Here is a 27157-nt window from a genome sequence, read left to right as displayed (position 1 = left end):
CAGGCTAACTGGTCTATAGTTTCTTGCTTTCGGTCATCGCCTTTCTTGAATATGCTTGTTAAAAGTTGGCAGTTTTTCAACCTGCTAGAACCTTTCCAGGATCTAGGAGGTTTTGAAGAAGTACAACCACTTCTGTGGTGGCACGATGGCTCGGTGGTTAGCACTGCTGCCTCACAGCGCCAGGGACCCGGGTTTGACTCCAGCCATGGGTGACTGCCTGTGTGGAGTTTGCCCATTCTCCCAGTGTCCGCATGGGTTTCCTCTGGGTGCTCCAGTTTCCTCCCACAACCCAAAGATGTGCAGGTTAGGTGAATTGGCCATGCTAAATTGTCCATAATATTAGGTGTATTAGTTTGGGTAAATATAAGGTAGGGGAATGGGTCTGGGTGGATTACTCTTCAGGGGGTCAGTGTAGACTTGCTGGGCTGAAGGGCTGGTTTCCACACTGTAGGGAATCTAATCTAATCACGTAGCCACATCTTTCAAAAGCCTCTGATGCACATCATCAGGTTCAGGAGAATTATCAGCCAAGAGTTCCATCAGTTTTTGGAATACTTTTTCCTCTAGTGGTCCTTATCCTAGCCCACAAGGATATGGATTGTCTGTCATTTGGATAAACCTATAGGTGATGAACAATCCTAACAAAAATATTTAACTAAATGTTTCCCTTCAGATGCTTATTAATTATACACATGTACCGAGCATTTCTAAGTTCCAGAATCCATTTTCACTTAATGCTCAGAACTTAAATTGGTCATCAGTAAGAGTGTTGTTTTAACTATTACAAGGATTGTACAGCATAGCAGGTAAAACATACCGATGGAATGAGGGCTTTATACCATTTGAGAACCACATCAATGCTCTCCATCATGCATAAGATGCTGAAGAATCTCCCACTGAAAATTAAGAATAAACTTAATAAACAAATATTTATTAGCAACCGTTTGTACTTAACATTATATCAAACTCTTCAAGGTACATCACAGAGCTCTAAAATAGGTCTCAGAAATCTCTGTAGGATTCCTCAGGGGTATCCTCAAACCAATCATCTTCAGTTGCTTCAGTGACCTTCCTTCCATCATAAGATCAGAAGTGTAGATTTTCACCAGTGGCTGTACAACATTCAGCAGCATTTGCAACTCCTCAGATATTGAAGCAGTCCACATCCAAATGCAGCAAGACTTGGACAATATCCTATCAGCTGACAAGTGGCTAGCAACATTTGTGCCACACAATTGGCAGGGAAAGGTGATCTTCAAGAGAGAATCTAACTGTCACCCTTTGGCCATCTATGGCACTACCAATGTTGAATACTTGACTATCAAAATCAGTGTGTGTATGTGCACTTGTTTGTAATATTGACCAGAAACTGAAGTGGATTAACAATATAAATGCTGAATGTAGGTTTGTTCGCTGAGCTGGAAGGTTCATTTTCAGACATTTCATCATACGAGGTAACATCTTCAGTGAGCCTATGAATGAAGCTCTGGTGGTGTAACTGGCTTTCTAGCTGTATGTTTGAGTTTCCTTGGGTTGATGATGTCATTTCTTGTGACATTGTTTCATATGGTGATGTCATTTCCTGTTTTTTTTCTCTGGGGGTAGTAAACAGGATCCAAATCAATGTACTTGTAGAGAGAGTTTTGGTTGGAATGCAATGCTTCTAGGAATTCCCATGAGTGTCCCTGTTCGGCTTGTCTAGGTTGGATGTGTTGTCCTTCCTCAACCATATATAAGGATGTTAGTGAACCACCAGTGCTTCATTCAGAGGATCACTGAAGATGTTACCGAGTACAGTGATAAAACATCTGAAAACGAACCTTCCAGCTCAGCGAGCAATTCTACATACAGAAACTCAACCTGAGCTATAAATCTTCTCAAAACTCGCTAATATAAATGCTGTAACTACCAAAACAGGTAAGAGGCTACAAATCCTACAGCTGATAACGCACTTCCTGACTGGGTCTACCCATACTAAGTGGATTGCAGTGGTTCAAAATAGCAGCTCACCACCAACTCGTCAAGTTCAACAACTGATTGGAAATAAATGCTCATGAGTGAAATAAAAATCCTTTTAAAATTCATTCATGGGATGTGTATATTGCTGTGAAGTTACTGCTCATCTCCAGTTGACTGTCAGCTGGCAGTCGTCAGCAACTTTCTTAAAGTAAGGCAAATTGCTGCAATTTATCTTGTGGATGGTAAACACTGTTGCCACTATGCTTCATTGTTGGATGGTGTGAGCGACTGATTAAAGTGATGACTGTTTTGCCAATCAAGCAACTGATCTGTTATGGTTGGTCTTGGAGATTGAAAATGTTTTTTTTTCAAAAACGGTAGCCATCTAGGCAATTGGGGTATGTATCATATTCGTGTCTCTTTGAGGATGTGAGGAGTCAGATGGTGAGTTACCTGCTCTAATATACCACAGGATTCAAACTTTCCTTTTTGTTACAGTTTTTATGTAGCTTATCCAGTTACATTTCTGCTAATGGTAACCCACCAGAACGTTGATTGTGGGTAATTCAGCAAAGGAAAATCCATTGAACGTCAAGGCAAACACATTAAACAGCAAATGAAAAGTCATTTCCTAGCACTTAGTAGCACCACATTATCAATCTGAAACTGGATACTGTTCAGTTCTTGCTGTATATTGACATGGACTGTTTTGTTATCAGAGGAGTTGTGAATGGTGCTGAACACCATGCAATCATTAGCAAACCACTTGCGACTTTATGATAGAGAGAAGGTCATTGATGAAACAGCAGAAGATAGTTGGGCCTAGGACACTACCCTGAGGAACTCTTGCAGAGTTGTCCTGGAGCTGAGATGTTTATCCCCTGACAACCTCAGAGGTCAGTCTGACTCCAACCAGTGAGGCGCTTTCCCCCCCCGAACTCCACCGGTTTTAGTCTTTCTAGAGCTCCTTGATGCCACACTCCATCAAATATTGTCTTAATGTCATCTGCAGTTCCTGTCAGAGTTCAGCCCTCCTGTCCATGTTTGTATCAAGACTGTGTAGAAGTCAAGTGAATTATTCTGGCAGACCATAAACTGAGTATGTTAATGCTGCAGATATGATGTTTGGATAGCAGTGACAGCAGCATATTCCACTTTGTAAAAACCACTGGGAATTAGATTAAATTAGATTACTTACAGTGTGGAAACAGGCCCTTCGGCCCAACAAGTCCACACCGACCCTCTGAAGAGCAACCCACCCAATCCCCTACATTTACCCCTTCACCTAACCTGCATATTTTTGGACTGTGGGAGGAAACCGAAGCACCCGGAGGAAACCCACGTAGACACTTGGAGAACGTGCAAACTCCACACAGACAGTTGCCTGAGGCGGGAATTGAACCCGGGTCTCTGATGCTGTGAGGCAACAGTGCTAACCTCTGCCACCGTGCCGCCCAATTAATTTGATGTTCATTAGATATGGATGCCACTGGCTAGGCCAACATTTATTACCCATCCCTACTTGCCCAGAAGGCAATTAAGTGTTTGATTACAGTGGTGCTTGAAAAGCACAGCAGGTCAGGCAGCATCTGAGAAGCAAGAAAAATCGACGTTTCGGGCGAAAGCCCTTCATTCCTGATGAAGGGCTCCTGCCCGAAACATCCATTTTCCTGCTCCTCAGATGCTGCATGACCTGCTGTGCTTTTCCAGCACCACTCTAATCTAAACTCTGGTTTCCAGCATCTGCAGTCCTCACTTTTGCCTAGGCAATTAAGAGTTGACTTGTTGGTCTGGAATGACACCGAGTCAGATATAGTCCTTGAGACTAAAAGAATCAAAGGGTATGGGAAGAAAGTGGGAACAGGGGACTGAGTTGGATGGTCAGCCTTGATCATATTAAACAGTGGAGCAGGTTTCAAGGCTCACTGCTCCTGTTTTCTATGTATGGCAGATTTTCTTCCCTCAAAGGGACGTTAAGGAACTGGATAGGCTTTCATGACAATTGTCAGTGGTCATTTAGACTAATGCTTTTAGACCATTTTCCCTTTTTAAAATTTTAGTTAATTCAGACTTCACCATCTGCCACGGTAGGATTTGAACCCATGTCAGTATAACATTAGCCTGGGGTCTGGGTCACAAGACCAGTCTCATCACAGCTATCAACCTCCATCAACACTGAAAAGCAAAATACTGTCGATGCTGGAGGTTTCAGATAAAAAACAAGAACATGCTGACAAGTTTGGCAGCATCGCTGGAGTGATGGAAAAAGTCAACAGTTTGAGCAAACTCTATAAAAGCTCAAGCAGCTACTACATAGAAGTTAAAACATTTTTTATATTATGTCTCAAATGTCAATTATAATAGTAGTGGTAATGTCACTGGATTAGTAATTCAGAATGTGAGGCTCATGTTCTGGGGACCAGGGCTCAAATCCCTATACGCCAGATGATGAAATTCGGATTCAATAAATTTCTGGGATAAAAACATAGTCTAAAAAGGAGACCCTGTAAATCTCAGTCTGTTTCATTGCCTGTTTCACGGTCTTTCAGGGTTCCAAACAGTCATTTTGGACTCTCAGTGTTAATGTGTCATATCTCCACAGATGCTACAAGGCCTGTAGGGAGTTTTCCAACACCTTCTGTTTTATGACACATTCTATCATTTTGCTCAGGGCTGAGGCAGTGGTTGGCTGGATTAGATTTGTCCTGCTTTTTATGAACGGGACACAGCTAAGCATCATTTTGTCGGTAGCAGCATTGCAGCTGTACTGAAACAGTTTGACTGCAAGCTCCATTAGATCTGGCGAGACTTTAGTAAATCTAACAAAAAAAAATGAAGAGTGAATTCAGTTTGTACACGTTGTGCAACCAGAACTTTAATAGTTGTTCAAATTAAGGAAAAAGATGATGCACAAGGACAGACCATCTCAATGAAACCTTCAGAGTCCAATTTTAAATTGATCATCAAAATTAAATTGGCTTAACGCAGGAAACTTTTCTCTGATACATGGACGTAGAATGACATGGATTGGTATTTGAATATTGAAGGGTATATGACATTTGGGAAGGACAGGGAGCTTAGGAAAAGATGGCTAGATGACTCACATTCATTATTATAGCATAAGAGAGAAAGATGATCAGGTTCAGAAAACTGTAGACTATAAAAATCAGAAGGGCAAAGGAAACCAAAATGAGGAGTTCATAAACTGGTTTTAGGATAGTTTCGTAGAACACCATGTTCTGCAGCTGACCACAGAACTGGCTCTGTTAGACCTGCTATTGTGAACCATGATAAGATTAAAAGATCTCAGAAATCTCGTAACTGCACAAAGATGGGTGGCAGGTCAGAAGATTGGCCACAATATATAAAAGGTACAAAGACTGCCTGAAAATTTTCAAGGGAAAATTTAGGGTAAACTAGGAAGAAATATAAAAAACAGATAGCAAGAATTTCTAAAGACATTTAAAAAATTGGGTCCTATAGATATTACTTGGGAGAATTGTTAATGAGAAAAAGGCAGATGAATTGAACAGGAATTATGCAATCTTTGTAAGACTATGAAATATAGGAGCAGAATTAGGCCATTCAGTCCATCAAGTCTGCTCTGCTATTCAATCATGGGATTGGGGTTCCTCAAACTCGTACTCTTACCATCTCCCTACAACCCTTGATCCCCCAACCATCAAGAACCAGTGTGTTAAATTCAAAATTTCTTGGCCTCCACAGCCCTTTAGCAATGAGCCTAACAGATTCATCACCCTTTGCATTAAGAAATTCCTCCTCATTCTGAAGGGTTGTCTCTTCGTTGAGGGTATGCCCTCAGACCCTAGTCTCAAACGAGCAAAAACATGCTCTCCACACCCACTCTATCCAGACCTCTCAGTACTCTGTATGTTTAATGCAATTCCTACCTCATCCTTCTAAAATTTCTCGAGTACAGGCCCAGAGTCCTCAACTGCTGCTCCTATAACAAGCCTCCACAGCGGGTTAATGAGAATGAAAGCTGATTACTGCTACCAACCTGATTTTCCCAGTCTACTTACATATTGAAGTCCCTCATAATGACTGTAATCGTGCTTTTCTTGCATGCTTTTTCCATCTCCTGATTTATTTTATTGTCCACATCCTGACTGTTAGGAGGCCTGTACACAACTCTCACCAGGGAGATTTTCCCCATTGCGTTTCCTGAACTCTACTCATACAGATTCTACAAGTTCCAAGTCTGTAACACTTTGCGCTATCAGTTTTACTTCTTACTAACAAAGCAACCCTGATCTCTGCCCATCTGTCTGTCCTTTCAACAGGACTGTGCATCCTTAGGCATGTAATTCCAGGCTCGGATTCTCTTGGATATACACTACCAGACCAACTGATGGTATAGATGGAAAGAGGTTCTGCTGAGGGAATATGTGTAGCTAAGGAGACTAAATTAAAAAGCAGAACCAAAAGGTTAGTGATCTCTGGATTACTTTGAGCCACAGGCAAATTGGCACAGAATCAACAACCAATTTCAATATGTGTATACTGTGTGCATTCAAATACAATATCCTCAGTCCTGCATTGACTGCCCCCTTCTCATAGTTGTCCCCTTATTTTCTGGGCCCGAAATTAGATTCCCCGAGACTTTCCATACTTTTTGTTCTATTACTTGTGTTGAAAACTTCAATAACTTCTGCTGAGCCTTCCCCCTCAATAACTTTTTCCATAATTTACCATGTAAACGAACCCACCCATGATTTAGTTTAAAGATATATAGAGGATTGGTGTGGACTTGTTGGGCCGAAGGGCCTCTTTCCATATGTACGGAATCTAATCTAATCTAATACATCCACAGCCAGAGTTATGCTATTTACCAAGATTCTGGTCTCAGAATAATAACAGCTCTCTCTTTCCACAATACTGATGCTCACGTCCCATGAATTCAAACTCATTTCTCCCACACCAACCTCTACGTTTACCTCTTTAATGTTGTTGACTCTGCGCCAATTTGCTTGTGACTCACAAAATAATCCAGAGATTACTAACCTTTTGGTTCTGCTTTTTAAATGTTGTCCCTAGCTACGCATATTCCCTCAGCAGAACCTCTTTCCACCTATAATCATCGGTACTTATATGGACCACGACAACTGGATCTTTCCCCTCCCACTGCAGAGGTTGCATGTGTGTTTATAGGGGGATGGAGTATGCCTGATGAGGGAACGCTGTATCCACTCGAGTTTAGGAAAGCAAGAAGTGACCTAATTAAAAAGGCAGACCTTGTGGAGTCTTGACAATCGATGTAGAAAGGATGTTTCTACTTGAAGAATTGAGGACAAGGGGCCATAGTTAAAAAATAAAGAGTTGTTCATTTAAGACAAAGATAAGGGATTTTTTTCTGAGTCTTTAGTTTTTGAATTCTCTCTCAAAATGGTGGATGCAGAGTCTAAATATTTAAGGCAGCAGTAGATCCACTATCATCAGGTAATCAGATCAGCATGATCTTATCAAATGAGGGATTAAGTAACCTACTCCCAAGTTTAATGTGTACATCCTCTAGGATTCTAAACTTTGCAAACTGTTTGCACAGCTATATCAGGTAAATTAATAGATTCTTTTACAGCACGTCTAATCTATTTGGGACAGGGGAGGTGAAAGAATGGTGGCTAAAATCCAGAAAAAAGACTTTAAATCCCATGTGAGCAATTTGATAATTTGAATTTAGATTTTTAAAAATTTAATTATTGTAAAAAGCACGAGTCCACTCATTCACTGCTCTCCTTCTGGGGAGAAAAACCTGCAATTATATTCATTCCTAAATAAATGATATGGAGATGCCGATGTTGGACTAGGATATACAAAGTTAAAAAAAAATCACAATACCAGGTCCAACAGGTTTAACTGAAAGCACTAGCTTTCAGAGCACTGCTCCTTCCACCTGACGAAGGAGCGGCATTCCAAAACCTAGTGCTTCCAATTAAACCTGTTGGACTATAACCTGATGTTGTGTGATTTTTAAACTGGTCTTTGAAATAACTTAAACTGTTCAGGCATCCCAGCAACTCTTGGAGGAAGTTAGGAATGGTCAAAGGTTACAATTAAGAATAAGCAAAAGATATTTATTGCTGCTGTAATGCAGCACACAGGGAGGAAGTAGTCTTTTGATATTATTGCTGGACCGTTAACACAGAGACCCTGGTAATGTTCTGGGGAATGGAGTTCAAATCCCACAACAAGTGGTCAAATTTGAATTCAATAAAAATAAATTCTGGAATTGTGTCCTAACAATGACCCTGAATCCATCGTCAGAAAAAATATCCATCCAGTTCATTACTATTTTTTAGGGAAGAAAACTGCCATCCTTACCTGGTCTGGCCTACATGTGAGCCCAGGCCCATAGCAAGATGGTTGACTCTTAACTGTCCTCTGGGCAATAAATGCCGGCCTAGCCAGGGATGCTCTTATTCCATGATTGAATTAAAAAAGAAAAGCACCCAGTTCACCATGACAGAGATGCTCAGAGTTATTTGATGTCCCTTTGAGGAAATCCGTGACATCAACTTGTTGGCCCATCACTTGCATGTGCTATAGGTACTGGATTAACAAATAAAGGGAAAGATGGTAGCTAGTGCAATGACAGTGAACGAGTAAACTAGGGGCCAGGCTAATGAATTAATGACATGGACTCCAGTCTAACCACATCAGCTGGTGGAGTTTCAATTTAAGTAATAAATCTGGAACTTAAAAGTCATGGTCACAATTAAAGTTTTAATCAATTGTTGTAATGAATTGGATAGATTTCCAATACCCTTCAGGGAAGGAAATGTGACAGCCTTATCTGATCTATATGCAATTCCAGACTCTCAGTATTTGATTAGATTAGATTAGATTAGATTAGATTAGATTACTTACAGTGTGGAAACAGGCCCTTCGGCCCAACAAGTCCACACCGCCCCGCCGAAGCGCAACCCACCCATACCCCTACATTTACCCCTTACCTAACACTATGGGCAATTTAGCATGGCCAATTCACCTGACCTGGACATCTTTGATTCTTACTCCTGCTGCTGAGATGGCTGAGTAAGTCACTCAATTCATCAGCAATGAATGGTGGACAATAAAAAGACAAAAGCAAACACAAATGCCAAATGCACTTACTAATAAATACTTTGTTGGTAAGAATCGCCCAATAATACCCAGTTGTTTCCAGTTTCAAGTGTCTTGTGCAATCTGTAAGCCAATTCAAGGTCTTTCAAATCTAAACACTGCAAGGGAGGAAGCAAGAGGAACTTTAAAATTGTATGACACACTTAGTAATATTTAAATCTATCCCACTAAATTAAAATTCTTTACGTTTGCCTAAAATTAAGGAACTTGACAGGGTAGATCACATAACCATCATTACATTATTTAATATATTTTCAGATTTTGGACATCTGTATAAGTGTCATAGAATCACACAATACAGAAACAGACCCTTCAGCCCAACTCGTCCATGGCAACCAGGTTTCATAAACCGAGCTAGTCCCAATTTGCCTATATTTGGCCCACATCCTGTTAAACCTTTCCTATCTAAGTATCCTTTAAATGAATTAATTGTACTCACTTCTACCACTAACCCAGGCAATTGATTCCATATGTGTAACACCCTCTGGTAAAAGTTGACCCTCCAGTCCTTTTTAAACCTTTCCCATTTCATCTTAACTCTATGTCCTCTACCTATGGGGTGGCATGGTTGCTCAGTGGCTAGCACTGCTGCCTCAGAGTGCCTGGATTCGATTTCACCCTCACGTGACAGTCTGTGTGGTGTTCTCACATTCTGTGTCCATGTGGGATGTCTCTGGGTGCTCTGGTTTCCTCTCACAGTCCAAAAGGTGTACACGTTAAGTTGATGAGCCACAGGAAATATAGGGTTTCAAGGATAGGGTAGCGGGGTGGGATAATCTTCAGAAGGTCATGGGTGGACTTAATGGGCTGAATGGCCTGCTTCCACACTGCAGGGATTCTAGTTTTGGATTCTGCTACCCTGGGGAAAAGATCCTATTTACTTTATCCATGCTCCTCATGATTTAATAAACCTCTATAAAGGTCACCCCATAGCCTACTATGCTCCAGGACAAAACACATCCAGTCTCTCTTAACTCAAACTTTTCAGTCTCATTAAAATCCTTGTAAATCTTTTCTACATCCTTTCCAATTTAATGACATCCTTCCTATAGCAGGGCAAAATAAACTGTACGCAATACTCCAAACACTGTCTGCCCATAGTCTTGTATAGCCATAGAATGACATCCCAACTCTTGTATTCAATGCTCTGTAGACAAGCTTGCCAAACGCCACCTTCATCACCTCATCTACTTGTAATGCTACTTTCAAGGAACTATATACTCACACCCCTAGATTCCTCTGTTTGACAACACTCCCCACAGATCTACCATTAACTCTAAGTCCTGCCTGGTTTGTCTTACCAACTTATTCTCATCGTTATCATTCCCTGCACATACACACACAGCCCCATCCTTTTAAACCTTGAATGAGAAACAGAGCCAACTTTTCTCCCTTAGCTAAATCTGTACATAATGACACTAGGTGGCAGTGTGTTCCAGTGATCACCTCCAAGAATGAACTAATTCGTCAATCAAAATTTAATTCATTGTATAATCAAAGTGACATAGCTCGGAAACACACCCTTTGGTCCAACTCATCCATGCCGACCAGGTAATCTAAACTTAACCAATCCATTTGCCTGCATTTGGCCCATATCCATCTAAGCCTTTTCGGTTCACATACCCAACAGTCTTTTAATTATTATAATTGTACCCGCGTCCACCACTTCCCTCTATATATGGATCACTGTGTGAAAAAGGTTGCCCCTCAGGTCAGTTTTAAATCTTTCTTCCTCACCTTAAACTTTTGATTTTTAGTTTTGTACTCCCCCACTCTTGGAAAAAGACCTTGGCTATTCACCTCATTTATGCCCTTCATGTTTTTATAAACCTCTGAGGTCACCCCTCAGCCTCATTTGAGGTTGACACAGTCTTTCATTCACACTTGCTTCCTTCACTTTAATGCCCAGATGTTTTTCTGTTGAACAGATTTGGCTTCCTCAGACTCAAGTAATGATGATTTCCATGGTCCTTTGCTAGCCTCTTCATAGCCTCCTGTACTTCTTCCATTGGTTACAATACTCCCCATGCTGACAATGCTTTTTCAAGTATTTCAGACTTGAACTCCAAGACATTTCAACAACCCAATATGACTCAATTTCCATACTGCGCAACATCTGAGCCAGCTATAAAACCTCATGTCTTCCAGCAGCCATGAAGTGCATTTTAATGACAACCATAAATGTACACATATGCAGGCAAGCTACTGTGGTTTACTTTGGGGTCAATGGGTTTGATAGTTGGTGGGGAAGGGAACAGAAAAGCAAGTTACAAGAGTTGCTGAATGAATGAGAAACTTCAATTATGAGAATGGATTGAAGTTGGGACCTCTCCTGGGAGAGAACATTTGACAGAGGTTTTCAAAATCATGACGGGGTGAATAGAGGAGGTAGGGAGAATCTCAACAGAAAAAAGAGAATGAAAGGGCATAGATTAAGAGTGATGTGCAAACAAAGCAAAGGTGATAGGAAAAAAAATTTTGCACTCAGCAAATGTTTAGGGTATGGAATACACTGCCTTAAATGTAGTGTAGGCAGGTTCAAGTGAGGCATTCAAGGGCATTTGATGCTTTTTTGGGTGGAGATAGCATTCAGGGATATGGGAAAAGGCATTAGATGGTAAAACCAGGAACAGTTGGCCTCTTTCTGCAGTGTAAAAATACTGTGATTCTAAAAACCTTTCCACTTCCCAAAGCGTCTGAAACTGCATCTCTTCAAATGCTAGTTACATTTAGCTTCAGTTCAGAGCGTTCTAAATTAGTTTGCACAAAGTCAGAGAACCATTTGAAAGGTGTAGCAGTCAATCAGCAGAGCCTAGGAAGGAATTGTTCCAACCTCAATGCTCAATGGCTTTCATCTTCCACTTGGATAGCATCACCATTCCATGGACTTGAGAGATAGTGGGGTGCTTTATAAAATAACAGTCACACAGGCAGCAGTATGCTACCATTGATACTGACAGAGAAAGTAGAAACAGTTGTTTTATTCATAAATGAGTCGGAAAGAGTGAAATACTTACCAGCCTCATAGCACTGATAAAGAAGTTCACTGTGGGAAAAGGAAACGAGATCAGTTAATACATTATTATTGGTGGTGGTGGTAGTTTAAGTAGACGGAGGTAAAAAAATCACATAACACCAGGTTATAGTCCAACAGGTTTATTTGTAAGCACTAGCTTTCAGAGTGCTGCCTCTTCAAATCAGCAGCCCGACACCAGCACTTCCAAATCATAAGTAGAGGGAGCAATGCTGTTCAGGATCTCAGTACCAAGGGATCTTTCTACACTCATTGGTTTAAATACAGTACTTACTTCATTATTCCAATTTACTGAGGCTCAAATTCACAGATAAGGAGAAAGTGAGAACTGCAAATGCTGGATATCAGAGTCGAGAGTGTGGTGCTGGCAAAGCGTAGGAGGTCAGGCAGCATCCAAGTAGCAGGAGAAATGACATTTTGGACATAAGCCCTTGATCATTCACAGATAAGCCAAGTAGCTACTTCTGCAGCACTTCTTGTATAATTTACTTTGTATAAATACATCTCAATACAATGACATGAAGATTATTTTTGATAGACAATAATAATTTTGTGACTATGCCCCAATAGCTTTTCACCTAAAGGCAATGCTATTACAGTTTCTCCTCACCGTTATCTGCATTACTTTCCTGACCAGTGCTAGTTGCATCTTATTCAAATAAGCTATCCTCTGCACTCTCCACCTCTTCCTCTTCCCCCCCCCCCCTTCCCCCCCCCACCGGTTTCTATAAGGAGAAACCCTTTCCAATAAAAGGGTAATACAGGAGCATGAGGGCCTGGCGGTATATGTGCACACAACATTTGAGGAAGGAGGCCAGGTTGAGAAAATAGTTAAAAGGCATTAGGGACACAAATTCAAAACAATAACATTGAGTACAAAAGCAAAGAAGTTATAAAGAATGTGTACAAAACACTGGTTTAGCCTCAACTGGAATGTTCTGGGCACCAAAAGTGTGCGCGCAGAAAAGATTCACAACAATGGCTTCAAAGCTAAGGAATCTCAGTTATGTACACAGGATGGCAAAGTTCACAGAATGTAGATACCACTGGCTGAGTCACTGATCATTGCCCACCTCTAGTTGTCCTGGAGAAGATTGGCATTGAGCTTTCTTGAACCACCATAGTTTGCTGTAGGCTGACCTACATTGATTTGATGCAATTCATTGAGGCACATAACACAGATGGACCCCACCAAATATGACCAATGCATAAATCCCAGAAAAAGGTACCATAGATTTAAAAATGATGCAGAAGGTCAACAGCTCCAAATTTTCAAGTCCCGACATCATTAAGAGCCGGATTTCATGATAGCGTTTAAAAAACTGATAAGTGCAGAACAGCAAGAAAGACAAATCCTTTAAGGTTGGCCAAGCAGATGGGTAGCCTGAAACATGTGGCAAAACGCACTTTAATCTGTCAGTAATTCAGAAACAAACCAGATGTCAAAATAAAATACTGACAGAAGAATTCAGCAGATGTATGAAGAAAAATAAGAATATTTGAACAATTTTAGTTCAACCACAGTATGTACTACTGTTGCTTATTGTATTCACGTACCATCATCAGGATCCCGGGGCTCAAAATGCTTCCCCTCTATTTCATCAACCACCTCAAAGATGATGTCAGTGTGTGGTCGGGTAACTGCGCCTGGAAGGTTAAAAGGGAAATTGTTAACTGGAAGGGGAAGTCTGGTCATCATTAGAGCACAATAAAAACACACTACAAAATGTGACATTCCCCAGATCTGCAATGAAAGAACTACAGATGAATTTGCAAAGAAACGTCAGGCTGGAATCAGGAATGTGTTTACACTGCAGATCTGAGTGGAATGGTACTGCACGGAATATGGTTCCCATTTATATTGGGGAGTAAACATCAGCTCAGATGTCGCAGAAATGATCAGTTTCCCTTTCAAACATTTGGTCTGAGTTATTTTGCTCCCAGTCTGCACGATTGTGAGAAACTGCTAGGATACTTCATGTCTAACATCTTTTAAAAAAAAAACAGCAGCAGTGGCTCAGGCATAGGCGACTTTTTATTGTGTAGATGCCACTTAAAGCCCACCACACGCAGGCTGAAGAGAGAACACCCACACTCAGCTCCCATTATCCAGCTGATGTCTTTACCCCTGCGCCACTCATCATTGCCATGCTGCTCCATGGTCGTCAATGATACACAGCAGTCAATTCATGATTTCTCTAGAAAACAATGCAGCTAATAGAGGATAGTTACGTAAATTATGAGCAAGATCAGTTCTAGCTCAGTCGTGATTAACAACAATAATCATGTTCATTCTGGGCACTATTTGGGGTGTCAATACATTCTGATGCTGCCTTTATTATTTAGGATGCTAAAAAGGATCAGTTACTAATTATTTTTGTTTCATGTGATGTAGATGTTGCTGGCAAGGCCAGTATTTATTACTCATTGGAGATTCGTACCAGATTCACATATATGTTAGTATTGGGTACACACATTTAATTGGAGAGATGAATACATGGCTCAAAGACTAGTGAGGAAGCAATCCAGTCTGGAACCAGTACTGGGAAAATGAAACTGGCTGTACCATTGGGAAGATCAACAGCTGAACCAAGTAGTGTTCATCCAAACTATATAATTAGGAACTAGAACGATTTTTAAAACTAAATATTGCAGGAAAGGGATCAAATGTGCAAAGATGCGACATATCAAAGAGTAGAGACATGTAAAGGAAAACAGTAAGACAGGAAATGAGGGTCAGAGAATGGCAGGAAGGAGCAGAGCGAAAAACAAGAGAATACACTAATCAAGATTAGACACTACAAAGATAACAAAAGGCAAAATGAGAGACTCAGCACCAGGACATTCATAAATTAATTGACAGCGCAGTGAAGTAAATAAATATGATCAGACAGCCAGTATGGAGATGACTAGATCCGAATATTGCATGGCTACATGATATTTACAAAGATTAGGAAACTAGGTAAAAGTGGAGGTGTAGCACTGTTTAACAAGAATGATATTAATGCAATAGTTAGAGATTACATTACTTCAGGTGGTCAGAATGTAGAATCAGTTTGGACGAAGATGGGGGAATAGAAGTAAAAGACCATTAGTCTTCAGGCCTTCCAATAGGCTCAAAGCATAAATATTGAGTACTTGTTTAAATTTGCCTTGTGTTATCTTAAACCCACATCCCTTAGTAATTGACATTTCTATCCCAGGGATAAAAAGACTATCCATGCCTCTAAATTTTGTAAACTATCAGATCAGCCCTCATTCTTCAATGTTTGAGTCAAAACAAACCAAGTTTGTCCAATCACACCTCATAACTAAGACCCTCTCATGCAAGCAAGAACCTGGTAAATCTTTTCTGTACCCTCTCCAAAGCCTCTGGTAGAGATCAGACAGCTAATTTTTGTTTGCAAAATGGCATTACAAATGAACTGCCAGAGGCAGGAGCAGATACAATAGCAATGTTTAAGAGGCATCTTGACAGACACATGTATAGACAGGGAAGAGAGGGATATGAAGAGAGACAAAAGGTTATTAGTTTAGAAAGATATGTGTCAATACAGGCTTGTTGGGCCACAGGGCCTGTTCCTGTGCTGTACTGTTCTTTGGGGTAAATTGATGGCAATAATCATGAATGATACCAATTGATTTTTCCAGTTTATACATAATAGTAGCTTGATGAGTGGTCTTTAGCACCTTACTGTAGCACCAGAGAGTAGCAAACTTAAGGAAATAGCATATACCTAAAAGATGAATGACAAATACCTGACCAGAATATAAAACAAGGTTGAAAATGACCAAAGGCCATTCAAGAGGAAGAAATGGGAGTATAACTAAAAACTAATTAGAAATATGGAAAAGCATATTACAGCAAGAGTTCCTATTGTCTAAAAAGACAGTAAAGTGAGCATTGGTGCTCCAGACTGAGACAATGAGGATCTAATAGCAGATAATAATAGAATGACAGTTAAAATGAATAAATATTTTGCTTTTGTCCTCACTACCGAGTGTACAAAAAAAATCCCACTGTCAGCTGTAAATCAGGAGGTGGAAGGAGAAGAGGAACTTTAGAAAAATTACAATCACAATGTACTAAGCAAATTGATGGAACTATGGGCTGGCAGATCTCTGGCTCCAGATGGACCTCTTCATTAGATGTTGGTCCCTTATAAACTAAAATTTCCTAGTATTTACTGTGCAGCATGAGATTTCATTTAACAGCTATTGTCCCAAGAAATAACTTTCCAAACTTTTATCAAGGGAGAATTATAAAAGAAAGGTCATGATGTGCAGTTAACTGGCATCACTTTATGTGCCACCAAACACATAGTGTGTTTATAAAAATATGGTTTTGTTCTTAGAAGGAATGAAAACTAACCCCTAATGAAGGTGGACAAGGGGCCTCATGGTTATTAGCCAAGAGTGGCAGGATGGGTGACTGACAAAACATCAGTAGCTGGCCCCCAAAACAGGGACAGGAGGGGAGAAAGGAACAAAATGATCCAGGGAGACAAACCACAAAATCTCCCTTGGGGAAAAGTAGTGCAGGACAGGAATAGGCATTCAGCCCACCACTGTGCCAACACGTCACACCTTTTCAAAACTAAAATACTTTGCTTCTACACATTCTATATCCCTCTACTCCTAGCCTATTCATACAGCTAGGTAAAAACAATGACTGCAGATGCTGGAAACCAGATTCTGGATTAGTGGTGCTGGAAGAGCACAGCAGTTCAGGCAGCATCCAAGTAGCTTCGAAATCGATGTTTCGGGCAAAAGCCCTTTGTCAGGAATAAAGGCAGTGAGCCTGAAGCGTGGAGAGATAAGCTAGAGGAGGGTGGGGGTGGGGAGAAAGTAGCATAGAGTACAATGGGTGAGTGGGGGAGGGGATGAAGGTGATGGGTCAAGGAGGAGAGGGTGGAGTGGATAGGTGGAAAAGAAGATAGGCAGATAGGACAAGTCCGGACAAGTCAAGGGGACAGTTACTGAACTGGAAGTTTAGAACTAGGGTGAGGCGGGGGAAGGGGAAATGAGGAAACTGTTGAAGTCCACATTGATGCCCTGGGGTTGAAGTGTTCCGAGGCGGAAGATGAGGCGTTCTTCCTCCAGGCGTCTGGTGGTGAGGGAGCGGCGGTGAAGGAGGCCCAGGACCTCCATGTCCTCGGCAGAGTGGGAGAGGGAGTTGAAATGTTGGGCCACGGGCGGTATGGTTGATTGGTGCGGGTGTCCCAGTGATGTTCCCTAAAGCGCTCTGCTAGGAGGCGCCCAGTCTCCCCAATGTAGAGGAGACCACATCGGGAGCAACGGATACAATAAATGATATTAGTGGATGTGCAAGTAAAACTTTGATGGATGTGGAAGGCTCCTTTAGGGCCTTGGATAGAGGTGAGGGAGGAGGTGTGGATGCAGGTTTCACAGTTCCTGCGGTGACAGGGGAAAGTGCCAGGATTGGAGGGTGGGTTGTTTGGGGGCGTGGACCTGACCAGGTAGTCGCGGAGGGAACGGTCTTTGCGGAAGGCGGAAAGGGGTGGGGAGGGAAATATATCCCTGGTGGTGGGGTCTGTTTGGAGGTGGCGGAAATGTCGGCGGATGATTTGGTTTATGCGAAGGTTGGTAGGGTGGAAGGTGAGCACCAGGGGCGTTCTGTCCTTGTTACAGTTGGAGGGGTGGGGTCTGAGGGCGGAGGTGCGGGATGTAGACGAGATGCGTTGGAGGGCATCTTTAACCACGTGGGAAGGGAAATTGCGGTCTCTAAAGAAGGAGGCCATCTGGTGTGTTCTGTGATGGAACTGGTCCTCCTGGGAGCAGATTCGGCAGAGGCGGAGGAATTGGGAATACGGGATGGCACTTTTGCAAGAGGTAGGGTGGGAAGAGGTGTAATCCAGGTAGTTGTGGGAGTCGGTGGGTTTGTAAAAAATGTTAGTGTCAAGTCGGTCGTCATTAATGGAGATGGAGAGGTCCAGGAAAGGGAGCGAGGTGTCAGAGATGGTCCATGTAAATTTAAGGTCAGGGTGGAATGTGTTGGTGAAGTTGATGAATTGCTCAACCTCCTCGCGGGAGCACGAGGTGGCACCAATGCAGTCATCCATGTAGCGGAGGAAGAGGTGGGGAGTGGTGCCGGTGTAATCACGGAAGATCAACTGCTCTACGTAGCCAACAAAGAGACAGGCATAGCTGGGGCCCATACATGTGTCCATGGCTACCCCTTTGGTCTGGAGGGAGTGGGAGGATTCAAAGGAGAAATTGTTAAGGGTGAGTGTCAGTGGAAGGGCACTGTTGGGGACGTCTGGGAGAGGAAAAAATGGAGGGCTTGGAGGCCCTGGTCATGGCGGATGGAGGTGTAGAGGGATTGGATATCCATGGTGAAGATGAGGCGTTGGGGGCCAGGGAAACGCAAGTCTTGGAGGAGGTGGAGTGCGTGGGTGGTGTCTCGAAAGTATGTGGGGAGTTCCTGGACTAGGGGGGATAGGACAGTGTCGAGGTAGGTAGAGATGAGTTCAGTGGGGCAGGAGCATGCTGAGACAATGGGTCGGCCAGGGCGGTCAGGCTTGTGGATCTTGGGAAGGAGGTAGAACCGGGCAGTGCAGGGTTCCCAGACTATGAGGTTGGAAGCTGTGGGTGGGAGATCTCCTGAGGTGATGAGGTTCTGTATGGTCTGGGAGATGATGGTTTGGTGATGGGGGGTGGGGTCATGGTCGAGGGGGCAGTAGGAAGAGGTGTCCCCGAGTTGACGTTTGACTTCAGTGGTGTAGAGGTCAGTGCGCCAGACTACCACAGCGCCGCCTTTATCCGCTGGCTTGATGGTGAGGTTGGGAGTGGAGCATCCAATCCCTCTGCTCCCAGGAGGACCAGTTCCATCACAGAACACACCAGATGGCCTCCTTCTTTAGAGACCGCAATTTCCCTTCCCACGTGGTTAAAGATGCCCTCCAACGCATCTCGTCTACATCCCGCACCTCCGCCCTCAGACCCCACCCCTCCAACTGTAACAAGGACAGAACGCCCCTGGTGCTCACCTTCCACCCTACCAACCTTCGTATAAACCAAATCATCCACCGACATTTCCGCCACCTCCAAACAGACCCCACTACCAGAGATATATTTCCCTCCCCACCCTTTTCCGCCTTCCGCAAAGACCGTTCCCTCCGTGACTACCTGGTCAGGTCCACGCCCCCAAACAACCCACCCTCCAATCCTGGCACTTTCCCCTGTCACCGCAGGAACTGTGAAACCTGCATCCACACCTCCTCCCTCACCTCTATCCAAGGCCCTAAAGGAGCCTTCCACATCCATCAAAGTTTTACTTGCACATCCACTAATATCATTTATTGTATCCGTTGCTCCCGATGTGGTCTCCTCTACATTGGGGAGACTGGGCGCCTCCTAGCAGAGCGCTTTAGGGAACATCACTGGGACACCCGCACCAATCAACCATACCGCCCCATGGCCCAACATTTCAACTCCCTCTCCCACTCTGCCAAGGACATGGAGGTCCTGGGCCTCCTTCACCGCCACTCCCTCACCACCAGACGCCTGGAGGAAGAACGCCTCATCTTCCGCCTCGGAACACTTCAACCCCAGGGCATCAATGTGGACTTCAACAGTTTCCTCATTTCCCCTTCCCCCACCTCACCCTAGTTCTAAACTTCCAGTTCAGTAACTGTCCCCTTGACTTGTCCGGACTTGTCCTATCTGCCTATCTTCTTTTCCACCTATCCACTCCACCCTCTCCTCCTTGGCCTATCACCTTCATCCCCTCCCCCACGCACCCATTGTACGCTATGCTACTTTTTCCCTACCCCCACGCTCCTCTAGCTTATCTCTCCACGCTTCAGGCTCACTGCCTTTATTCCTGATGAAGGGCTTTTGCCCGAAACGTCGATTTCAAAGCTATTCATACAGCTGTCAAGATGCCTCTTAAGTATTGCTATTGCACCTGCCTCCATCAGCTGCCTATGTCAGGCACTAACCAATGACAGTGTAAAACCCTTGCCTCACATCTCCTTTAAACTTACTCCCTTTTACCTTAAACCTATGCCCCTTAGAAACTGACATTTCTACTATGGGATGACGATTCCAACTATACATGTTTTCCTTGTTTTGTAAACTTCTGTCAGAGTGCCCCTCAATCTTCAAGTGAAAACAGTTTATTCAATCGCTCCTCATACCCTCCAAACCTGTTGAACCATTTCTGTGCCCTCTCTGAAGCCACCACATCATAATGGTAGTGAACTATACACAGTATTTCAAATAAGACCTAAAATTCTATGCAGCTGTAACATGACTCAGCAATTTTTATACTCCATGCCCTCACCGATGAAGGCAAGCATGCCAAACACCTTCTTCACCATCTCATCCACCTGGGTTTCCATTTTCAGGGAACTCTGGACCTGGTCATGGAGATGAACCAGAATCTTAAATTCTGAAAAGGTTTTGCATACAAAGGTTATTTCCTCTTCCAGCGAAGAGATCAACTAAAGGCCAATGACCTAAGACAGCCCCCAAGATTGAAAAGAAACTTCTTTTAGGGAATTAAAATTATAATTAGAATTAGGTTTTTATTGTCACTTGTACTGAAGTACAGGAGTACAGTGAAAAATGTACTAAGTTGCTATTCTCCAGTGCCATCTTAGATACAAAGGTAACTTGGTTAGGTATAAAAGTAGAAAATAAAGTTAGAAGTTTCGGATTACAGTCCTTCTTAAGTACTTAGCCTTGGTCCTGGATCCAGTTTCCCCCACCCTGACATTGAGACCATCTCAGCGCAAGTCCCCTCACTGCGCTGCCATTGCAGAACCATATTGCCATTCGTCAGCGCCATCTTGCCTCTACTGACAACAACGCAATATGTCTGCGCAGAGCTGATGTCAGCAATGCAGCCACCACTGAAGCTGGTACGTGCTTTCCCCAGAACATAAGGTTAAAGTAAAAAGAAAGCAGAGAAAGAAGTAGAAGTAAAAGCAGACTGATCCACACTGGGCTTCAACTCATTGCCGCAGATGCCGTCTGAAGACATGAAGTACAAAAGTAAAAGAAAAGAAATGACAAAAAAAGAAAAGGAGAACGGACAGAACAAACCTCTTCCATCTGCCAACATCTTGAACGTAATGAGCATGTATGGTACCTGCTACCACAGCGTGAGACAAAGTGAATAGTATAGATGCTCGGCAGGGTTGAGGGGCAAAGGAATAGAGTAACAATGATAGATTTGAATGAGGCAAGATGGGAAGAGGTTTGTGGAGCATTATTAATGTTAACATGAATTGATTAGGCTGAATGGCCTGTTTGTATATAAATTCTTGCTCCCAGGTACCCATGTACCATGAAGATAGCCATGAAGTATACTGCAGACAATCCAGGAGACAAACTTCTCTTTTAGACAAAAAAAAAGGTGGAACCTCCAGTTGAAAATTGTGATACTAGAAATAGAAACTGCACCAAAAAAAAACTTTCATCCAGCTTATCTCTATCTTTTTCAATTCGGCAGGAATTTCAAGTTTTAGATTATACTTGTATTTACTTACCTGGTTTATAGAATACAGCAAGTAGATGATCGAAGGTAGCCAAACTTGGTTCTAAAATAAGGGAATTTTTTAAAAAAGAACTTTAAAACTCTTGTGCACTGGTATATGTTTAACATTTAGAAAATATCAGACCAGGTCTGAAGGCCCCCTCTCCCATAGGCCAAAACCTTCACCTAAATTACAAACAGACAAACCAAGCCACGAGAACAGCTCATAGCAAGTTCAACTGTAATCATTAACAAATTTAGGGTGGCTTTTCTTTTAGTTTAAAATCACACTTAAAACTTGGAAAGCGCCAGCTCAGATCTAGGCGACTTTCTCGTGTAGATGCTTCCCAAACAGCTCACCACATGCAAACTGAGAGAGAAAGACCCACACTCAGCTCCCATTATTCAGCTGAGGTCCGTACCCCTGCGCCGATCATCATTGCCGGTTGCCTGATCTGCTTATTCCATAAACACACATCTCAAATAAAATGAAGAAAAATTTACTGGATGGCTACAAAAACGTACATATTGGCATATTAGATCATATTTTCCCCATCCTCAATTCCTACTTGAACCAACATTTATAATACAACTGTTTCTTTATTCCTTTATTCTTTTATTAGGATGTGGTGGTGACTGTGAGGTCAGCATTTGTTACCCCTCCAACTGCCCATGAACAAGGCCATTTCAGAAGACAGCCGAGACTCAAGTTATGTTTAGAATAGAGTAGGACATGAATGAACTACTCGTATTTTTAGGACAAATGATGATAGTCATTAATGGTGGCTGTGAAAGCAACACTCAATTCCAGACTTGGTCATTGAACTGAATTTAAAATCTCACCAAGGCATGTGCTGGAATTAAGCCACAATGCCTCTTTTTCCTGCAATACAATTAAACATGTCTATCGGTTGTGTTGCTTTAGGACTCAGTTGTATCTCTCCATTTGGATTGTGGGAAACCCACACAGACACAGGGAGAATTTGCAAACTCCACAGACAGTTGCCCAAGGCTAGAATCGAACCCAGGTCCCTAGCGCTGAGAGGCAGCAGTACTGACCACTGAGCCACCATGCTGCCCCTACGTGTTGATCACCCTAATTGAGTGTACACCCTTGGAGACTGGAAATACTCCTAGTATCCAAAAAGGAAGTTCACAAATGAGCCAATGATTTATTTTGTGATGCAGCTCAGTTCTTTGCACACGTCATTCTGCTCTTGCACGTACTACAGTGCACTTTCTTGAAATGTGAAGTGATCAAGTTTCTGCACTTCATTTTTCATTTCAGAGGTTTTTCCCAAGAAAGTCTTTCCCAGGAAATCAGCTTTAATGTTAACTTATAACTAAACAGCAGTAACAACGCAGCCTGACCCTGTTAACATCCACACCCACAACAGCAAGAAGAAGCTGGGGTTCAAGCCGATTCTCCCTCTCTCTCTCCAGCCTCAGGGAAGTGCGGCCCAGCAATGCATTGGGGTGCAATGGTAGTTGAGATAAAGGTATAGACCTGGGATCTTTGAAATTTTTAAGATCCGCATTATGGGCATTTGTGACAAGGCCAGCATTTATTGCTTAACTATAGTTGTGCTCAAGAAAGGAGCATTCATGTGGTGTACATAGACAATTTGACCCAAAAACAGTCAAGGAATAGTGTTATAGTTCTAAGTTGGGTGCATGATTTGAAGAGGAGCCTGAAGATGACTTTTCCATGCATTTGCTGCTCTTATCCTTTGGGTGGTAGAGGTTGTGGATTTGGAAGATGCTGTTAAAAGAGCCAAATAGTGAGGTTGGAGAATGTGACCTTGTCACTGTGGAGAAATGGTCCTATGGCTAATTGGTCACACAGCAAAGATTGTGTTTTCTTTTTGGCAATTAAAATAACATCAGCATAATGAATAAATATGATGTACAGTTAGTAACTGGAATATAAAAATAGGAAAGTGGTCATACCTATATTTAGATATTTCATTTCATTAATTATTTGGATGGAAAGCCCTTTTGCGATTGAACCACACTTTCGGAGACTCTTCAATGCAGAATTAAAAGTTAACAAGTTTGGCTGCACTTTTTGTTCAGCCATTTGCTTCAGTAGCTCCTGATTTCAAAAGAAATGAAAAAGTTAGTGAACATAAATAAGAATCCAGGTGTCATAACAACTTCGGACTTGCAAGATTCTCAGGAGTAACAGAAGCAAAACAAGGGTGATTGTAGATTCAACAGTGACATCTGAAAAGAAAAGAATTGCAGATTGTGGGAAATGAATGAGAGAGCATGATTAATTTTGATAATACTTTCAAAGAATATTATTACGGATCAAATAGACCTCTCTTATGCTTTTATGACAAGTTCTTGCTTGTGACACCTTCATCCCAAAATGAGTGAAAGTAAAATACTATAGACACAAAATTGGTTGAATGATTGGAAACAGAGAAACAGAGTACTGGAATGGTTTATGGATATTTTTCAACCTGAATGAAGGCGTGTAGTGGAGTTCTCCAGGAATCAGTACCCCTGTGTTTCCTGATGCATATTAATGATCTAGACCTTGGGGCTCAGGGGTCAATTTCCAAATTTGCAGCTAATACAAATTTTTGAAGCACTAAACTATGAAGAGAACAGTGCAGAACTCCAAAATGACAGTCAAGTTGAAGTAGGCAGATGGGTGGCAGATCAAGTTCAACATGGAAGTGTGAGGTGAGACATTTTAGTAGCAAGAACATGGAGAAACAATACATACAGGGAGTGCAATTCTTAATGGTGTGTAAGAGAAGAGGAACCTGTGTATGTGCACAGATCAGAAGGCAGCAGACGAAGTGGAGGGCTACTAATAAAACAGTGTCCTCAGCTTTATCAATGGGGCATAGATTATAAAAGCAAGTACTTTACAAACGTGTTCGATCTCAGTTAGAACATACGGTACAATCTGGGTGTCACACTACACGAGTGATTTGAACTCACTGAAGGGAGTGCAGAAATGGTTTGCAAGATTCGTTCCTCAGATGAGAAATGTCATTTTGAGGATAGATTGGAAGATTGGGTTTGTGCTCCTTGAACAGGAGATTTGATAGAAGTTTTCAAAATCTTGAGGTGGCTGTACAGGATCGAAAATAAAATGATACAGACTTAAAATAATTTGAAATGTCATGTGAGAAAAGACTTTGGCAAGTCAGAGCCAATTGAGGTGCTCAAGTGGGAATTTTTCCCTATTCAAATAACCAGAGTGAAAAGGTATGGGGAATGGTGCTTTAAACTGTAAGCTAGAGATTAGGTGGTGTTAACAGCTTCTCTTATTTCCTAGGTTGCCTCTTAATTCTAGGGGCATCAGGGATTGGGAACTGAATCACTGGGGCTTCAGGCACTCTGGTATGAAGCAGACACACTCCTTTGTTTCAATTTAGGAAATGTGGGCATCACTGGTTGGGCCAACATTTATTATACATCCCAATTACCCACAAAGTGGCAGTAGTGAGCTGCCCTCTTCAACTACTAAAGTCTATTTGGCATAGGGTCATCCACAGTGCTGTTAGGGAGAGAGTTCGAGGATTTTGACGCAGTAACACTGAAGGAATGAGAATATACTTCTAAATCAGGATTATAAGTGGCTCAGAGGAGAACTTGCAGGTGGTGGTATTCCCATCTATCTGCTGCCCTTGCCTTTCTAGACAGTTGAGAGTTTGGAAAATGCTGTTGGAGGGACCTTGGTGAATTTCTATGCACCTTGTAGTTGATACACATTGCTGCTGCAGAGGACTGGTGGAGGGGGTGAATGTTTGTTGGTAGGGTGTAAATCAAATGGATTCTTTTCTCAGAGATGGCACTGAACTTGATTGACAGGCTTAGGAGAGTCAGGTCACGTAGTTACTCGCTCTAGGATTGTAAGCTTTTGGACCGCCGAATCAGCCGCAGTTTCAGTACATCAATAACATTCACCAGCCAAAGACAGATCAACAGGCTAGCTTTCTACTCACCACAATTAAATCCACTTTCTCATTGTACATCTCCTTTAATTCTGGCACTGCTGATATTAGTGCATTAAAAGTATGAACATCCGCTGTAAAATAGATTGTTTATTAATGGATAAATAAATACATACATACTTGTATTGATATAGTACCTTTAACATAATAAAATGTCCCAAGGGACCTCTCATTGGCATTGCTAAAATTTGTGACTGAACCACAAAAGGAGTAAGTAGGGCAGATGGCCAAAACTTTGGTAAAGTGTTTTCAAGGGAATTCCAGAGATTCCAGTTCCAGCAGCCGAAGGCACTAGCGTTAGGCATGTGCCACAGATAGGAAGGGCTGATTGCACACAGAAAATGGTCTCTATGGTGCCATAAATGTCAGAGTCTTAAATTGACCATGCAGTTCAAGAAGTGGGGCTGGCACAGCACAGCAAAATGGTCAGGAATATTGCGTGACTAGTGATTAAAAATAAGGAAGGGAGGGGTTCTGAAGGGATTCAGAATCAAAAATGAGAATCTAAAAATTGTTTCGACTGGCACTCAACGTGCCAGTCAGTTTAGAGGAAATGGGTGGATGGAACGGAGAGAGATTTAGGATGCAGGTAGTTTTGGTTGACCCTAAGTGCGCATGCATTTGGTGGTTAAGGCATGGAGTTTGTTGCAAGGACAAGAAAATGACAATGGGCATTACAACATTCAGCTGAAGACAACAAAGATTTGGCAAACAACCTGCTACTTTAGAGTCAGCGGAGGTGATAAAAGTTGTCAGTGGTTGGGCAGAGTTGGGTGCCCTCAGTGTAATTATGAAAACAGATGTACTTTCCAATAAGACTATAGAGGGGCAGTATGGTGATGAGAAATAGGATTGAACTAAGCAGGGAATCGCATTGAGATGGGAATGGGCACGGGAACTGAGATAGCAATGTGGGAGCAAGATGATAAGTTACTGTAGGCTAGGATTAGATACACCTGTCTACAATGAGATTGGAACCAGGCTAGTCCAATCCCATCCAGGAGAAAGACCGTGTGAATGCAGTGGGAAACGTCACTGATTAACCATATCACTGACTGCCTGTGAATTGGAGGATGACATTTACTCAGTCAAGAATCTGACACGGCTCTTCATGAATCTGAAGAGATTGATTCTCAACTCTCAAACCTATGGGCATAAGTGTGGTTAGGCCACCCTTAAGAGTATTGCATTAAATTCTAGCAGCCACATTACAGGATGGATGTAGAGGCTTTGGAGAGGGTGCAGAAGAGCTTTAGCAGGATGCTTTTGGGATTAGAGGGTATGAGCAATGTGGAGAGGCTAGAAAAACTCATTGTTTTGTCTGGAGCAGCAGAGGCTCAGGGGAGACTTGATAGAAGTCTATAAGATTATGAGATGCATAGATAGGGTTGACGGTCAGAATCTTTTTCCCAGAGTTGAAATGTGTAATAGTCGGGGGCATGCAATGTACAATGAGAGGAGAAAGTTCCCTGGAGATGTAGGGGACACTTTTTTTTTTAATATACAGAGTGGCAAGAGTCTGGAACACACTGCCAGGGG

General features: G+C 42.3%; 1 protein-coding gene and 2 non-coding genes across 3 annotated transcripts in view; all 3 read right to left on the bottom strand.

The window, feature by feature from the left end:
* ptcd3 (pentatricopeptide repeat domain 3) overlaps nucleotides 1–27157 on the bottom strand; it is a 59553-nt gene that overhangs the window by 8422 nt on the left and 23974 nt on the right. Inside the window, exons 12-18 of the mRNA XM_072576289.1 lie at nucleotides 25610–25692; nucleotides 23592–23736; nucleotides 21655–21705; nucleotides 13694–13783; nucleotides 12120–12148; nucleotides 9094–9200; nucleotides 818–896 (exon numbers count right to left, since the gene is read on the bottom strand). Of these exons, the coding sequence (XP_072432390.1) occupies nucleotides 818–896; nucleotides 9094–9200; nucleotides 12120–12148; nucleotides 13694–13783; nucleotides 21655–21705; nucleotides 23592–23736; nucleotides 25610–25692 (584 nt within the window). The remainder of the gene's footprint in view (nucleotides 1–817; nucleotides 897–9093; nucleotides 9201–12119; nucleotides 12149–13693; nucleotides 13784–21654; nucleotides 21706–23591; nucleotides 23737–25609; nucleotides 25693–27157) is intronic.
* On the bottom strand, nucleotides 14149–14286 carry LOC140482952 (small nucleolar RNA SNORD94). Its single transcript, XR_011961833.1, has one exon. It is a non-coding gene; the product is annotated as a small nucleolar RNA SNORD94 (small nucleolar RNA).
* On the bottom strand, nucleotides 21950–22087 carry LOC140482949 (small nucleolar RNA SNORD94). Its single transcript, XR_011961832.1, has one exon. It is a non-coding gene; the product is annotated as a small nucleolar RNA SNORD94 (small nucleolar RNA).

Source organism: Chiloscyllium punctatum, chromosome 1 (genome assembly GCF_047496795.1).
Source record: "Chiloscyllium punctatum isolate Juve2018m chromosome 1, sChiPun1.3, whole genome shotgun sequence".
Classification (NCBI taxonomy): Eukaryota; Metazoa; Chordata; class Chondrichthyes; order Orectolobiformes; family Hemiscylliidae; genus Chiloscyllium; species Chiloscyllium punctatum.
This window is presented reverse-complemented; position numbering and strand designations above follow the sequence as displayed.